This window comes from Penicillium verrucosum, assembly GCF_028828655.1.
Source record: "Penicillium verrucosum strain IBT 35672 chromosome Unknown utg000002l_segment0_segment0, whole genome shotgun sequence".
NCBI lineage: Eukaryota > Fungi > Ascomycota > Eurotiomycetes > Eurotiales > Aspergillaceae > Penicillium > Penicillium verrucosum.
In genome coordinates this window covers 3,624,380-3,639,171 of record NW_026643211.1, presented here as the reverse complement: position 1 = coordinate 3,639,171, position 14,792 = coordinate 3,624,380, and the positions used below count along the sequence as shown (strand labels likewise).

General features: G+C 47.6%; 7 protein-coding genes across 7 annotated transcripts; 5 read left to right on the top strand and 2 right to left on the bottom strand.

The window, feature by feature from the left end:
- Positions 1-467: 467 nt before the first annotated feature.
- Positions 468-2,353, top strand: N7516_007031 (NCS2 family permease; the record flags this gene model as incomplete). Its single annotated transcript, XM_057219751.1, has 3 exons — positions 468-557; positions 636-1,556; positions 1,610-2,353. 3 exons carry the CDS (start codon positions 468-470, stop codon positions 2,351-2,353), a joined length of 1,755 nt encoding a protein of 584 aa, XP_057073842.1.
- A 1,228-nt stretch (positions 2,354-3,581) lies between these two features.
- On the top strand, positions 3,582-4,742 carry N7516_007030 (serine hydrolase domain-containing protein; the record flags this gene model as incomplete). Its single annotated transcript, XM_057219750.1, has 1 exon — positions 3,582-4,742. One exon carries the CDS (start codon positions 3,582-3,584, stop codon positions 4,740-4,742), a length of 1,161 nt encoding a protein of 386 aa, XP_057073841.1.
- A 170-nt stretch (positions 4,743-4,912) lies between these two features.
- N7516_007029 (uncharacterized protein) lies at positions 4,913-6,112 on the bottom strand (the record flags this gene model as incomplete). The annotated part of the gene is made up of 2 exons (XM_057219749.1): positions 4,913-5,714; positions 5,775-6,112. 2 exons carry the CDS (start codon positions 6,110-6,112, stop codon positions 4,913-4,915), a joined length of 1,140 nt encoding a protein of 379 aa, XP_057073840.1.
- A 906-nt stretch (positions 6,113-7,018) lies between these two features.
- On the top strand, positions 7,019-8,444 carry N7516_007028 (uncharacterized protein; the record flags this gene model as incomplete). Its single annotated transcript, XM_057219748.1, has 3 exons — positions 7,019-7,721; positions 7,789-8,083; positions 8,132-8,444. The coding sequence occupies 3 exons, from the start codon at positions 7,019-7,021 to the stop codon at positions 8,442-8,444; spliced, it is 1,311 nt and encodes a 436-aa protein (XP_057073839.1).
- Positions 8,445-9,673: 1,229 nt separating this feature from the next.
- On the top strand, positions 9,674-11,488 carry N7516_007027 (zinc finger CCCH domain-containing protein; the record flags this gene model as incomplete). The annotated part of the gene is made up of 5 exons (XM_057219747.1): positions 9,674-9,871; positions 9,969-10,016; positions 10,073-10,373; positions 10,434-10,789; positions 10,850-11,488. 5 exons carry the CDS (start codon positions 9,674-9,676, stop codon positions 11,486-11,488), a joined length of 1,542 nt encoding a protein of 513 aa, XP_057073838.1.
- Positions 11,489-12,062: 574 nt separating this feature from the next.
- Positions 12,063-12,986, top strand: N7516_007026 (MBL fold metallo-hydrolase; the record flags this gene model as incomplete). Its single annotated transcript, XM_057219746.1, has 1 exon — positions 12,063-12,986. One exon carries the CDS (start codon positions 12,063-12,065, stop codon positions 12,984-12,986), a length of 924 nt encoding a protein of 307 aa, XP_057073837.1.
- Positions 12,987-13,205: 219 nt separating this feature from the next.
- Positions 13,206-13,930, bottom strand: N7516_007025 (glutathione S-transferase family protein; the record flags this gene model as incomplete). Its single annotated transcript, XM_057219745.1, has 2 exons — positions 13,206-13,488; positions 13,545-13,930. The coding sequence occupies 2 exons, from the start codon at positions 13,928-13,930 to the stop codon at positions 13,206-13,208; spliced, it is 669 nt and encodes a 222-aa protein (XP_057073836.1).
- Between the last annotated feature and the right edge of the window lie 862 nt (positions 13,931-14,792).

Here is a 14,792-nt window from a genome sequence, read left to right as displayed (position 1 = left end):
ATCTACAGAGCATTTTTTGGCAACCAGCTCTTGCTTTGAACATCCCAAAGTTGTTTCGAACACTTTTTATGCGCAAGTAATGTCCGTCAGGTTTTTTCTCCATCGCCGGCTTGCCGAGTCTTGACCCATGGACAACCCTGAACAAAATCCTGTCGGCAAAGATATAGCCAATGAGGGCATCTACACGGTATCTCACGGGTGAAATGCGACCCCACCACCACCGCCAAGAGTCCAACAACTCGGAGGTAGCTCAAATTGCAGGCGAATTTTTTTTTTTTTTTTTTTGGGTTCTTATCAGCAAGATGTGGTTGGTCGAGAGACACCATTGAATATTTGCCCATCTCTTCCTTGAAATCTATATTCTACACCTACCCCTACTGGAACATCTTTAAATACTGCGTCTCAACGACGACAGCGTCTCCGGAATTCGCTGTATCCACCGCACACGACCGTGATACTCTCTCGCAATGGGTTTAAGTACCTGGGTCCACGACACGAACGTGCGGGTTGCCCGCAGTCCCGTGGGGAAATGGTTTCGTCTGGAGGGCTGCGGTCATGTAAGTGATACTGCATTCTATGTGACGTGTGATCGCATCTTCAATACCAATGCAATGTGAGACTAAACCATGTCACAGCCTCTCGAGAGGAAAGGTAGCTACTTCTTCACTGAAATCCGCGCCGGTCTCGCCACCTTCTTCGCCATGGCATACATCATCTCCGTCAACAGCAACATCACCTCTGCGACTGGTGGAACCTGTGTGTGCCCCGAGGAAGATATGCAAGACTTCTGCGCAACCAATATCGAGTACGCTATGTGCACGCAAGAAATCAAACGAGATATCGTCACCGCCACTGCAGCCATCGCCGCCCTCTCGACGTTCTGCATGGGTTTCTTCGCCAACCTCCCTATCGCGCTCGCACCTGGAATGGGACTGAACGCATACTTCGCCTACACCGTTGTTGGAGTGCGTGGTAATGGCATGGTCCCGTACTCGACTGCTCTCACAGCTGTCTTCGTCGAAGGATGGGTATTCTTGGGTTTGACGTTGATCGGGATGCGGCAGTGGCTGGCGCGTGCGCTGCCAAAGTCTATCAAACTCGCAACTGGTGTCGGAATCGGTCTGTACCTCGCATTGATCGGTTTGACATACAGTGCTGGTATTGGATTGGTTCAGGGTGCCTCTGACACTCCCATTGAGCTGGCTGGATGTGTGGCTAGCGCCTTCGATGAAGCAACGGGCCTATGTACGAGCGCATCTAAGATGCGCTCTCCTACTATGTGGATTGGTATCTTCTGCGGCGGTGTTCTGACGGTTATGCTCATGATGTACCGCATCAAGGGTGCTATCATTATCGGCATTTTGTTGGTTTCTATCATCTCTTGGCCTCGCACTACCCCCGTCACCTACTTCCCCTACACCGAGCTTGGATCTAGCCAGTTTGATTTCTTCAAGCAGGTGGTCACTTTCCATCCTATCAAGCATACCCTGCTTGCTCAGGATTGGAACTTGGCTGGTAAGGGTGGCCAGTTTGGACTGGCTTTCATCACATTTTTGGTATGTCACCAGACTTTTATACAGCGAGAAATTCGAGACTAACATCTCCACAGTATGTCGATATTCTGGATACCACAGGCACAATGTACTCTATGGCCCGATTTGCCGGTGCGATCAACGAGGAGACCCAAGATTTCGAGGGTAGCGCCATGGCCTACATGGTTGACGCGATTTCCATCTCGATTGGATCCCTTTTCGGCAGTCCCCCGGTCACAGCATTCGTCGAGTCCGGCGCCGGCATTTCCGAAGGTGGTAAAACAGGCCTGACATCATGTGTCACCGGACTTGCATTCTTCATCGCGGTATTCTTCGCCCCAATTTTCGCTTCCATCCCACCTTGGGCTACGGGTTGCACCCTCGTGATTGTCGGTGCGATGATGGCCCAGGCTGCTGCCGATATCAACTGGCGGTACTACGGTGATTCGATTCCCGCATTCCTCACCATCGCCATCATGCCCTTCACGTACAGTATTGCCTACGGCCTGATCGCCGGTATTATCAGCTACATCACGCTCAACGGCTTTGCTTGGTGTCTTGAGAAGGTTTCCGGTGGTCGCATCGTCCCGCCTAACAAGGATGAGTCTGATCCTTGGTCTTGGAAGGTTCGGGGCGGTTTCCTCCCACCCTGGGTTAGACGTGCTGCTCGTGGAAAGAAGGACTTCTGGAAAGATGATGAGGAGTATGCGGAGCCGCGTATTGCATCTGGTGAGGCTGTGTCTTCCTCTTCCTCGTCGGTGGAACGGGTGCCTCTTGAGAAGGGTCACGAGCCTACCGCTGCGCCAATCAAGTCGCAGTGAACTCGGTGTAAATATTCGGAGCATGAAGGAGGGGGGTTACGATACGGTTGTAATTTGTATTTGCATGGCATTATAGCGGATGTGTTCATTTTGTATACTTTCTTTTATGTATTTATTGACTTCCTATTCACACCTGTTGTCTTTTCAGAGGTGTTGTGCATGCCGTGGAATGAAAATATTGTTTTAATACCACAGAAGTACTCCTTTTATGTAGTTGACGATTACATATATTCGGAGTATTAATTTCGGAGACTTTGCATAGGGGCTTGATGCAAATAAAAGAGACAAACACCCGATCAACTACAGCCAAGTCCTTACTATCTTAGGGAACCCCCATAGGCATCTTAAGATAACAAAGGAATAAACAGAGAGATCAAACGTGACTACATTACCTGCCAAAGGGAGTCCATTCTGTACAAAGAAATAAGGTCACACGACCACTGATGATCATCATATAGGGGAACATGTGTGCCTGGTGGTAGCCACTTAGCGTCAGTCTTTCCCAGCTCAACTTTCAGGTCAATCATTTTTCTGCAGATGGGGTCGAAGTAACGGCCGAGCTGAATCAATTATTCGTGTTCTTGGCGGCTCTACCTAAAGAGAAGTAGTCGGAGGATATTGTTAGTTAGAACACTTTTTTGGTGATATTTCGGCTGATATAACAAAGAAGCGAGACTGATCCAAACGTTATATTTGCACTGCATGGGATCCAGTTTATCAGATCATAATTGACAATTGAAATCTATCTGAACCTGCAAGATTCCTCGTTTTGCGAGAAGCAGGGGGCTATTATACCGGAAACTAACTTATGTATTCTAGTGAAGTGGGATATTTTGTACGCATAAAAAAATAAGTATATACACATTGGATGGACTAGTGGTGGGAATATATGGAACCAGAAGTCGTGTGATATATTTGATAGGTTGCGTGGAAACATGCCAACTGGGGGATCTAACCTCATCCACATAGACTGTACCTATTATGGTAATACGTGCGTGCGTATGTTTCTTTCATCTTGAGAACGGGTGTAACTCATTGGATTATGATGGAATCTAGGATCCCCGCAGTAGGCACTAACATGCCGAGGTCTGAAAGATCGAACCGGCTATAAATATGCAGGCACCAGCCTTCCAACACTATATTGACTGTTCCCAGTTATCCAACCCCCTAGGGAGCCTCAAATATCTATATTCAACATATACCAAGAACTAAAGCGACAGACTTTGCAATGGCTGCTACACAAGGTCTCTGCGACCCCGCATTCAACCGAGTGCGTGATATTTTCGAACAAAGACTTGCCTCGGGAGACGAAGTCGGCGCCTCAATCTGTGTGAACATCGACGAAAAGAATGTCTTGGATATTTGGGGCGGTCATGCAGACGCCGCCAAGACACGATCATGGAAGGAAGACACCCTGGTCGTAGTCTTCTCATGCAGTAAGGTGGTCGCTGCCCTGGCTGCGCTGATCCTCATTGATCGTGGCCTGCTCGACGTCGAGGAGAAAGTGTCAAAGTACTGGCCGGAGTTTGCAGCCAACGGCAAAGAAGACACAAAGGTGTGGCACATACTCAGCCACTCGTCTGGTGTACCCCATTGGGAGTCGCGAGTGCCTTTGGAGTCCATTTACGACACCAAAACTTCCATTGAAATGCTCGCTGCGCAGGCTCCATGGTATAAGGCCGGTGGGGCATCCGCCTACCAGATGGTCAACCATGGACATTTAGTCGGCGAGCTGGTGTGGCGCATTAGCGGGAAGACGTTGAAGCAGTTTGTTGCAGATGAGATCACGGGTCCATTGGGCGCGGACTTCGATCTCGGTGTGGCTGAGAAGGACTGGCCGCGTACGGCGGATATCATTCCCTGTGCGCCTCCGGATTTTCCGCCGCTCGACCCCCAAAGTGTTGCGGGTAAAGCCTTGCCCAACGTGATAATCAACGCCGAGGATACCCAGACGGCCGTGTTCAGGGGTGCTGGGATCGGTGCCACGAATGGCTTTTCAAATGCACGTGCGCTGGCTCGGATTGGTTCAATTGTGTCCTTGCAAGGGACGGTCGATGGGAAGCAGTATCTTGGGCTTAAGACTATCGACCAGATGCTCCAGGAGCGGGTTAGCGGTGTCGATCAGATGTTGTTGTTCCACATTCGATTCGGCCTGGGAGTTGGCCTGCCGGTGCCGGAATCTATCACCTTCATCCCCGAAGGAAACATTTGCTTCTGGGGAGGTTGGGGTGGATCTATGGTGGTCATGGATCTAGATCATCGCATGACTATTTCTTATACGATGAACAAAATGGGATCAGGTATCGTGGGCAATGACAATGCCAAGGCTTACATCGAAGCGATTTATGAAATATTGGCAGACCACAAACCACCGTCCGCGTCCATCTAATGTGACAATATATTACTTTCTTTTTTTTGAACAAATTGCGCGGATGATTTTGCATGTGGAATGGTACGAACCCATTGTAGATATACAAGATCAGTTTATGAATGCACAAATATTTCATCAGCATTGATAGCCCAAAAGATGAATTTCATCATTCCCCAAGTAATATCCCATCAGGTAGACTTCTTGGTTTTCGAAACCTGCTCTTTGCTACCATCAGTCTTGGTAAACACGAGTTCATCTCTCTCCCAGATCAACTCCACCGCAGCGCCTGCGGGGCCAGCAAAAACCGTCAACAGAGCAATCTTGGCTAGTAGACTAGGCCAAGAGACAGTGTTCAGCAGGTGCTTGTGAGCGACAGTGTACAATGAGGTAGCCCAAATCAAAACGCCCGCAGAACCAATGGCATAGTCCCATTGGAGGAAAGCATGGACACCGTCGCCAACATTATCAACAGTCAGCCCAGACCAAGGAAGAGGTACCAAGAAAACATTGGCCGGGTGAAGGGAGTCTAGGAAGCGATCTTCAAACAGAACCGGCACCATGACAGTCGCTAGAGAGATGACCCATGACACAATGTGTGACAGAGACGCATTGGCAAATGCAAATGCGTAGACCCAGCGCAAGCTAGACATGGATGCCCGGTGGTTGTTTAAGTAGAAAGGAGACAGAGTAAAGTAGGCGACCGTTGTCATAATTGATACGTATGCCGGCCAGGGGTGCCAGATGGCAATGGCGATCTGCTTTAAGTCCACAGAAATAACAGAGGGAGCGGGTAACGTCATTGCCACGGTCGGCATCATGTACCCGACAACATAGATCAACGGCAGAGTCGCGAGAACTGCTCGCGGGATGCGGATATTATCCGCATGAGGGCGACACGCAGTGATCGAGCTGCCGAGCTGAAGACCACATGTCAATGGGATCCCAAAGGCAAAGGTGAATACTTGAGCGATGAGGCCAAATATAGTCGGGCTAAATTGATTAATGAGTTTTACTTTAACATCAAGATGCTAGTCTGTGGGTGTAACGTACTAAGCGGCTAATGTGCCAGCATTGCCCTTTCTCCAGGATTCCAAGACGATCAGAGTCCAGGTTGCGCCGAATGTACCACTAAACCCAACACCATGAAGCAGCAGACCAGGATTGTTGCCATCGAGTGCTGGGTAGAAAAATGTGGTCAAAAGAGCCAGCACATGGTCGACTGCATCGATTCCCGTGTATACTGTGCGCAAAGGTGCATCAATATCAATGGTTGGAAGTTTGCCGGATTCAATGGATTTGCGGGCTAGTGCATCGAGGCCATTGATGGAGGCAAAATAGAATATGGTATAGAACACTAGGGTGCTCAAAGAAAAGAGTATGTATCTCATTACGAAGGTTGTAATAGCTAGCATGGAATTAATCTAAATCTGGGGAAACAGCGGGAGTCGGACTTATAAACGTGGGGGTGGCCAATGATCTTCGCCTATGTGTACAGGCGACTAAGTAACTCTCTCATTGGTTCATATTGCCAGCAGTAATCTAGATCCACAATTACTTTACAAAAACTAATTGAATACCTATGCCTTCTAAAATGCGTGTAGGGACTTCTAAAGTAAGTTGAATCTAAATTGAATCTAAATTGAATATGAGTTGAATCTGAATTGAATCTGAATTGAATTATATTGTACAAATTGATTTGCTTCAAAAAGGCGGTGATAAAAAGGCGGTGAGGTGGTAACGGTAGATGTGTGAAACCGAGGCCTATGTACTCCGTAGCCGCTCCACACACAATCTTTCACCCTTTCATTCACATGTCCTGTCCATGACCGGATTCCTGTTGATACCTAGTAAGGACCACTTTGCTTATATAATAATCATGTGATTTTCCGTATGAAGCATATCACCTCACCTAATCCTAATGTAGTCAGGTGGCTTGGTCAGGTGACCGGCCCTCTTTTAGCTCAGCCTCAGGCAGTTCCAAGGTTGAATAGATCATCATCATCTTCCATCACATAGCTCGCACCAAAATCTTATAATATATCTTATATTTATTCATATATAATAGTATAATAAATTATATCTTGTTTATATTTTTATTATAATATATTTCAAGATCGATGACGCGCGAACAGGGTGCGTGGATGGGGCAGATGCTAAGGAGGTCATATCCTGTGAGGTTGTCACCTCAACATCTTCCATCCCCGAATCGGTTTGTTCCCACTACCCATCGCCTAGTCCCAGGCCTCATTTACAACTTGTCTTGGCTCTGTTGATCGACCTCCACTTCGTTCACCATGGCTGAAACATTGCCGCTTGAAATTCTTCGGAACATATTCGACTACGTGGATGTTAACCTCGCACCATATGCCTGTGTCTGCCGGCAATGGCAGGTCGCCGTTGAGCAATTCCTCTTCGCCAGTCTGCTTATCGATTCGGCAGACCTTGAGGACTTCCGTCAGATTGTTCTTTCCTCCCATTCCGCCAGTCGGTGTTTTCATATGAGGCGTCTCTATTTCAAGGTTATTCTCCCAGAATATAGTGTTGCCGCCCGGGGCCACTATGAAAACCGAAATGACCGCGATGGCAACAGCAAGGTCTTCACACAGGCCATAACATCTCTCTTTGAAATTTTGAGCTCATGGCCTGATGTCCATCGCCACCAGCTCTCACTGGAGATTTGCGCTGAGTCTCCTAGTGATTGGGATGCGGAGACAAGCTTTGATGCACAATGTACCCGTCTAGAAGAACACTACGCTTACCCAAGGCAGGAGCTGCTACACCGGAGATACGAACGTTCTTATCTGCAGCTGACGGAGATAACACTACCCAACGTCGAGTGTGTTACCTCATTGGACATATTGGGCTATGGCCAATACCGCAATATTTTAACAGGATCTGTATCTGAGATGGTGGCTCGTCTTCCACGACTGGATACTATCAATGCTGAGCTCCGCGACAGTGGGAGAAGAGGTGCCGCAGCATCTGATAATCTTGATGGTAAGTTATACCAACCTTCTCTGTTCAATTCTTTCAAATTATGAACAGGTTCTGACAGTGTAAATAGATTCCCATAGTGCTACTTGGCCTTCGTCCCTGCGGCATCTACGACTGAAGTATGAGGCAAGCCAACGCTACGGCATGAACTTCCCCCCACCAGCAAATCCACACCTATGCCTTGCTTTACACCGATTGACTCAGCAGTTAAAAACTGTTGAATTGTCACAAATCATGATCGATCCTGAATTATTCTGGCCCGCCAATGCCAACGACACCACTCCATCCTGGCCAAATCTTATCAAAATTGACATAAGCTACAAACGTGCACGTAATATGCGTTATGGTCGCCTCCAAACCTTTGCGTGAAAGTGCTATAAAGCTTCACGGTTTGGCCCTTTTAACCCACCCAGAGGCGAACAACACCTTTCGTCCGGTAGACCGTCGAGCAAACAGCTGGATGAGTTATATCTCGCTGCTGGACGCGCTGCACAATACATGCCTCGGCTTAATTCCATGAATCTTGATATTAGCATATCCAATTCGTCGGGAAGTCAGCATTATTTCAAATACGATGCAACTTCGGGCACAGCAACATGGAGGCGCTCCTCGGATTACCGCCCGCCGAATGAAGTCCAAGAAGCATGGGATATCGCGGCAAGGGGTCATGGACATGCTCAGATGTATGCTGACTTTCGTTCTACAGAGGATTCTGCTAGTGCGTAAAGGGTGTCCCTGTGAATATGGAGATCGGAAACAAAATTCAAAGGAACAATATTGAATGCCAAAGCAAAGTTGACTAGCAATCACGCAACACAAGTAATGATAGCAAGTATACCTAGTACAACTGCCAACTTGCATCATGAAATGTACAGTCTTCGCCCAAACATGCAACAAACCAGCATATTACACATTCAACCCAAATATATCTACCATGCCCTCTTGGGCATTTCTAGAGACAAGAAGGGCCTCACGGCCATTTTCACGGGAGCCAATGGCATTTCCGACAATCATCTGCTGAAAGTCCTTTGTTGAAACCTCTCGTCGGGAACAGAAGACCTACGCTCTGTCAAGAAGACCGCCGCATGGTTCATGGTCCGATAATGTCGAGCCTGTAGGGTTGATCTATTGCAGTCACCTGAAACCATTACAGCGGAGTTAGCCAATATGGGAGTTCGTGCAGATTACGTCTTTTTCTTCACGTATGTCCAACCGGCCCACCCGCAAGGACGGAGAAGTGGTTTGGAACCGTTTGATTAGGTCGCCTAAACGATTTGTATTGTACGACCAAAATCAAATGTTCCCAAGGCGTAAAATCTGGAATCGAAGATTGGTTCAAATCAATATGTCCTGTTTGCATCTTAGACATGATAACTCGTTGGGGGTTGTTTGCAACAAGCGAATTAAACAGTTAATCAACCACTAGGGACTCTAAGCTTCAAAGATGTAAGGTTCCATGGCAGAGACGATATGAAGTAGCTGCTCACGTGCCTGTGCTCATACATATCATATCGTATGTGATAACGTATCCACTTTTTGGTAGTAAAACAGTGTCTCTGCCAAACATTTGAAACTTCAGCCATGGTCTCAAACTAGGAACAACTCAAAATAGGAATGGAAATTGTGAGTTCTATGGATGTGTCCAATAGGAGTGAGACCACTTAGTGAGCAAACGGGTCACGTTGACGCTAATCCCCCTTTGGCATTTTTACGGGGAATGTAGCACGTGACACAGCTAGTGTTTCGCATTGTCCGTGAGGGGTCACCTGATGCCTAACGGCCATTGACCGCCCAACAAGCCAAACAGACATTTTCCCCACCATAGCTCTTCATCTCACCTCACAGCTTGGAAAACCAAATTTCTTCTTCTCAATTCCCAATCGAATGCTGGCAGTTTGCTTTGAATCAACTTGGTTTATGGGACTGGCACATGCCGTCCCGGTACCTCCAACAAGATGCTGAGGGATTCTGATATAGATTCCTTGAATGGGCATCTAGCGTCCTTATCACGAGAGCAACAGAAACAACATGACAATCTGCAGGACTTGCTCGGCCAGTTTAAGAGTCTACTAGACGACTACACTTCGCTCAAGAGCGACTACGAAGAGGTTAAAGAAGGCCGAGAGAAATACAAAAGACAGGCCAGAGGCCAGGTACGAGTTGACAAACTTAGAGAAAGCCCGAGAGCAAAAAAAAAAAAAAAAAGAGAGAGAGAGAGAGAGAAGAGAGAGAGAACTGACATTCAACCAGGACCGTAACCCCTTTGTCCTTGTACTAGTAGACGGAGATGGATATCTGGTGAGACTGTCTTACTTCCCTCGGTATCCACTCAGTTGACTAACGCAGCCGTTCAGTTCAAAGAGCATTTCCTCAAGCATGGTAGCGAAGGTGGCATTAATGCAGCCCGCGAACTGAGCGACTCTGTTAAAGAGCTTATGCATTCGACAATGGGAATGCAGGCTGAACAGTGTCGGATCATGGTTCGTGTCTATGCAAACGTTCTCGGTTTGTCGAAGGCGCTAGCTCGAGCTGGACTTATGGGCCACGAGGCTCGATCCATGTCGCCATTTACTTCATCATTTACCCGCGCTCAGGAACTTTTTGATTATGTCGATGCTGCAGAGAAGAAGGAAGGCAGTGATTTCAAGATCAGAGGTAATGAAAATTTGACACGAAGAGTCCTGTTACTGTACTGATATATGTTGCGAAATCAAGAAATGTTCCGTCTCTTCGTGGATCTCCACCAGTGCCGCCATATATATTTTGCCGGCTGCCACGACACTGGATACGGCTCCCTTCTGACGCCCTATAGAGGCAGAAGTGACCGTATCACCCTCATCAAAGCTGCCGGTTTCCATCGTGAATTTGAGGCCTTGGATCTCCCTATCAGAGAGTTGCCTTCAGTATTCATGTCCACTCCTCTACTTAACAGCAAGCCACCCACAGGCCCGGCAGCATCTGCAATTGTGGGGAAGTTCAACGGTGGAAACGGTACACACAGCGTTTCTAACGGTTCAAACGGTACCAATGGTGCAAATACCACCAAACCAATCTGCAAGCATTTCCAGAAGGTATTTATTCCCAAGCAGACGATGATATTGCGAAGAAGTTGTTCACTCACATCGACCTAGGGTATCTGCAAGTTTGGCAACAGCTGCAATAAACAACATGTTATGCCGAACCAGTCCTTGAATCATCAACCGTCGCCTAAACACTCAAGTGCAAGTGATTCACCTAAACAGTTGTGGTCTTCCCCTACAGTTGTCGGTCGCTCTGAGGATTTCCTCAGGTCCAAGCTTCCTTTGCCAAACATCAAGACGGAAGAATTCATTCCAGTCAATAAAGATGGGGACCGCATCGACCCATACTATCCACACCCGTCGCCCGAAGCGTTTGATGAATACCACGCTCGGGCCAAGGAACACAAAGTCTGCAATAGCTACCATCTGTCGGGAGAATGCGGTGACATGAGCTGCACTTACGACCACAGTGATGTCTCTAATGTGATCATTGATGTTTTGCGATACATGCTCCTCCAACACCCCTGTACTCGGGCCGGGGCTTGTCGATCAATCAAATGCTACATGGGGCACCTATGCCAGAAGCCTGGATGCAAGGCCGTAAAGAGCTGGCAGTGTCGATTCAACCAAACCGCTCACACCCTTGATCTTGAAACCGCTCGATGGGACGTGCCAAGTGACCAGAGCGAAATTGATCAATGGTCTGTCAGCGACGGTTCTATCGGAGAGCAAATGACGCTTGCTTTCTAATCAATCACAATCCCCGCCAAGAAGAAATTTCCAATCCATACCTGTGGACAATCCTCTCTTACCTGGGATGTCTTTGTATGTGTGAAAAGTCAGCAACTGCAAAGGCAGTTGCTTGACAAAACAATGGGTCGATGGCTAGCACTAAACAGACAGATTTAAGGAAGACATTTCAATAGGCTAGAAAGAAAGTTGAAGACATCATTTCAATGTTTACAGATGATGTTGCAGCACCTTGGTAACCACAACTATTTGCTGGTCTATTTTCATAGCCGGTAATTCATCTGGTAGATAGCTTAAAGGGCACCAAGCTCTTATTCCCACTGTCCTTACTATATTAATCTACTCAATTTGATGATCTTCGCATAATTCCTATCCGTAACCAACCCAATATATCCACAACAAGGTAAATCTTTTTGAGGTTTGTGTTGTGTGCCTGTGTACCGATTCTTATGCTCGGTGGCACTGATGATCTATAAATACGTAATTTCACCCAGCCAAGCTGAGCACACTGTAAGAGACCTAACTTAAAATCTCCTTTCTACCTAGAGAGCGATTCCTTCAATTGATATTTGCCATGGCCAACAATATGGAACCAAGAGTACACCCCTTCTTCGAGCCCAAGACTTGTTCTTGGCAGTATGTGGTAGCTTGTCCTGAAAGAAAAGAGGCGGCCATAATCGACCCAGTCCTGGATTATGATCCCGGAAGCTTCCTCATCACCTCCGAATCTGCGGATGAACTAATCGAATGTGTTTTCAAGAACGGATACACAGTCACCATGTTGTTGGAGACACATGCCCACGGAGACCACCTCTCAGCGGCCTACTATATCCAACAAACTCTCTGGTCCCGCGGACAACCTCACGCACAGATCTGCATCGGCGAGAACGTCAGGGTCGTCCAAAGTCACTTCGCACAGAAATATCAAATCCCGAGACAAGAAATTGACATTGCCTTCGACCATCTCTTCCAGCCCGACGAAGTATTCAACATTGGTGACGTGACCAGCATCGCCCTCCACCTGCCTGGGCATACACCGGACCATGGAGGCTACAAAATAGGGCACAACATTTTCACGGGAGACAGTATGTTCAATCCAGATGTTGGCAGTGGCAGATGTGACTTCCCAGGTGGCGATTCTCGGGAACTTTTCCGCTCGATGAAACGCCTCCTTGCTTTCCCGCCAGAAACGAGATTATACACGGGTCATGATTATCCTCCTTCCAATGAGTACACGGCACGGGACCCATTGCCGTATGTTACCGTCGACGAGCAGGAGAAGAAAAACAAGCACATCAAGAATGACTCGTCAGAGGACGATTTTGTGAAGTGGAGGTCTCAGCGTGACAAGGAGATGCCTGAGCCTAAGCTTGTGCACCAGGCTATGCAGGTCAACGTGCGTGGAGGGAGGATGCCAAGCAAGTCGCATAATGGAAAGGCATATCTGCTTTATCTCATCAATGTCCCGAAGGTTTTAGTGACGGGAAAGCAAAGATAGGCATGTCTCGGAATATCAGAATTTGATATTTTGGATTTGTTCGTGACTATGTGAAAGTACGAGTGAAAGAATGGATTATAGCGTGATATATATTCTATTCTCCAAGGAATTGCATTGTACACTGTGATTTTTGATTCGCCCTGATCTCCATATGGATAACAATTTCTGGTTCTCATCCAAGTATTTCTTTAGTATGGTCTCAATCCTCATGGTGCACTTTTACTTTTTACTTTGAATCCTGATGTATGCTTCCTGGACTTCCTCTCGTGTAGCCATGAGCCCCAGCCACTTTTTGATCATAGGATAGTTCTCAAGCGAGAGGCCAGCAAAGGAATACAAACGCACCCAAGGCTCGAAATGGTAATCAACGGCAGTGATGCGACTAGGCAAAATGCTCTCACCACCTGTCTTCTTCAACTGTCCCTCGAGGACATCATAGCAGCGATAGGTCTGCGTAGTGTATCGCTGGAGCGCATCCTCATTCTTCTGGGGGTGGAAGTGTCTGAAAAAATACAGAGTCAGTATCATCCTGGAATTTCTTCCCAATTCACACCGAACCTGAACCAATTTGCCTGTCCGGTCATGGGACCAAGCGTCGACAACAAGAAATACTCCCACTTTTCGAAATCTATCAAATCTTGCGCCGAGTCGCCCGACGGACCGATAGTATTACCACTGTCATACACACGACGGATGTAGTTCATGCAAGCTCCGGATTCCCACGAGACAACACCGGTGTTTGGATCTTCGATGGCGGGAAGGCGCCCGTTCTCATTGATTTTGAGGAACTCTGCACCCTTAACACCCTTCTGGGGGTCGTCGCCGAACTCCCACTGCTTCGCCGTGTATGGGATGTGAAGCGCCTCGAGCGCAATGGCGATCTTGACTGGGTTCGGGCCCGTGGCGTGGGCGTGTAGGATTAGCGGCTTGATATGTCCGGCCATTATGTGTTCAGTGGTTTGGCATTTAGTGCTCCTGGGAGAGGGCGAAGAGAAAGTTGATCTCGAGGAAGTTGAAATAAGGGAATAAGTAGAGATGGCGAGGTGATATCACCCTGATGTAATTTGCCTGGTAAAACCTGGGGTAACCGACCGGAGTGGTTTAGCCTGATCTTCGGTTAACGTCAGGAATATTGAGGGTGAAAGTTTTGTATTTGAAGTTGTGTGGTTTTATCACTTTGTGGAAAGAAAGTCTCGTTGGGTTGTAGTTTTGACGATGCGTCGGGTAATTGAGGAGATCTTCCTTCAATGAGATCAAAGTAGGCAAATTTCAACCTACAAAACCAGATAATATGTTACCCGTGGACCTTTCGGGTTTTCTATTTAAGTTGTTAGTCACGCTTGATTGCCTCCAGGGCTTGCGGCGAAGTTCCCATCGGCTATGGCGCAGCCATCACAGAAAAAAAGGGCCATCTGGCGTGAGAAATACAGTGAACAGAAACTTAAAGCTAACTTCCTTAAAGATTCCCCCGCTTATCTCACCGCAACTGCTCATCTTGGAGTAAATGGTACGTACGGCGCACCATCCTCGATAGCTGTTACTGCTCTCCTTGGGAATAGGACGCGCACAAATTTTCATGTTGTCAGACATGCCAGCTTCACTTCCACTCACAACACCCAATACACCCTCGCACTGTTGACAAGTATTGGAGATATGAAAATCGCTCAGCTAGGAAGTCACCCCACGCTGATTCCAAATTCCACGTCACAGATTACGATGTTGGCGGCATCGACCTGATCTACTCCTCCGCGGAGATAACAACATGGGCGGGGCGGGCCAGGGTCAGCACATGTATTAATTATCTAC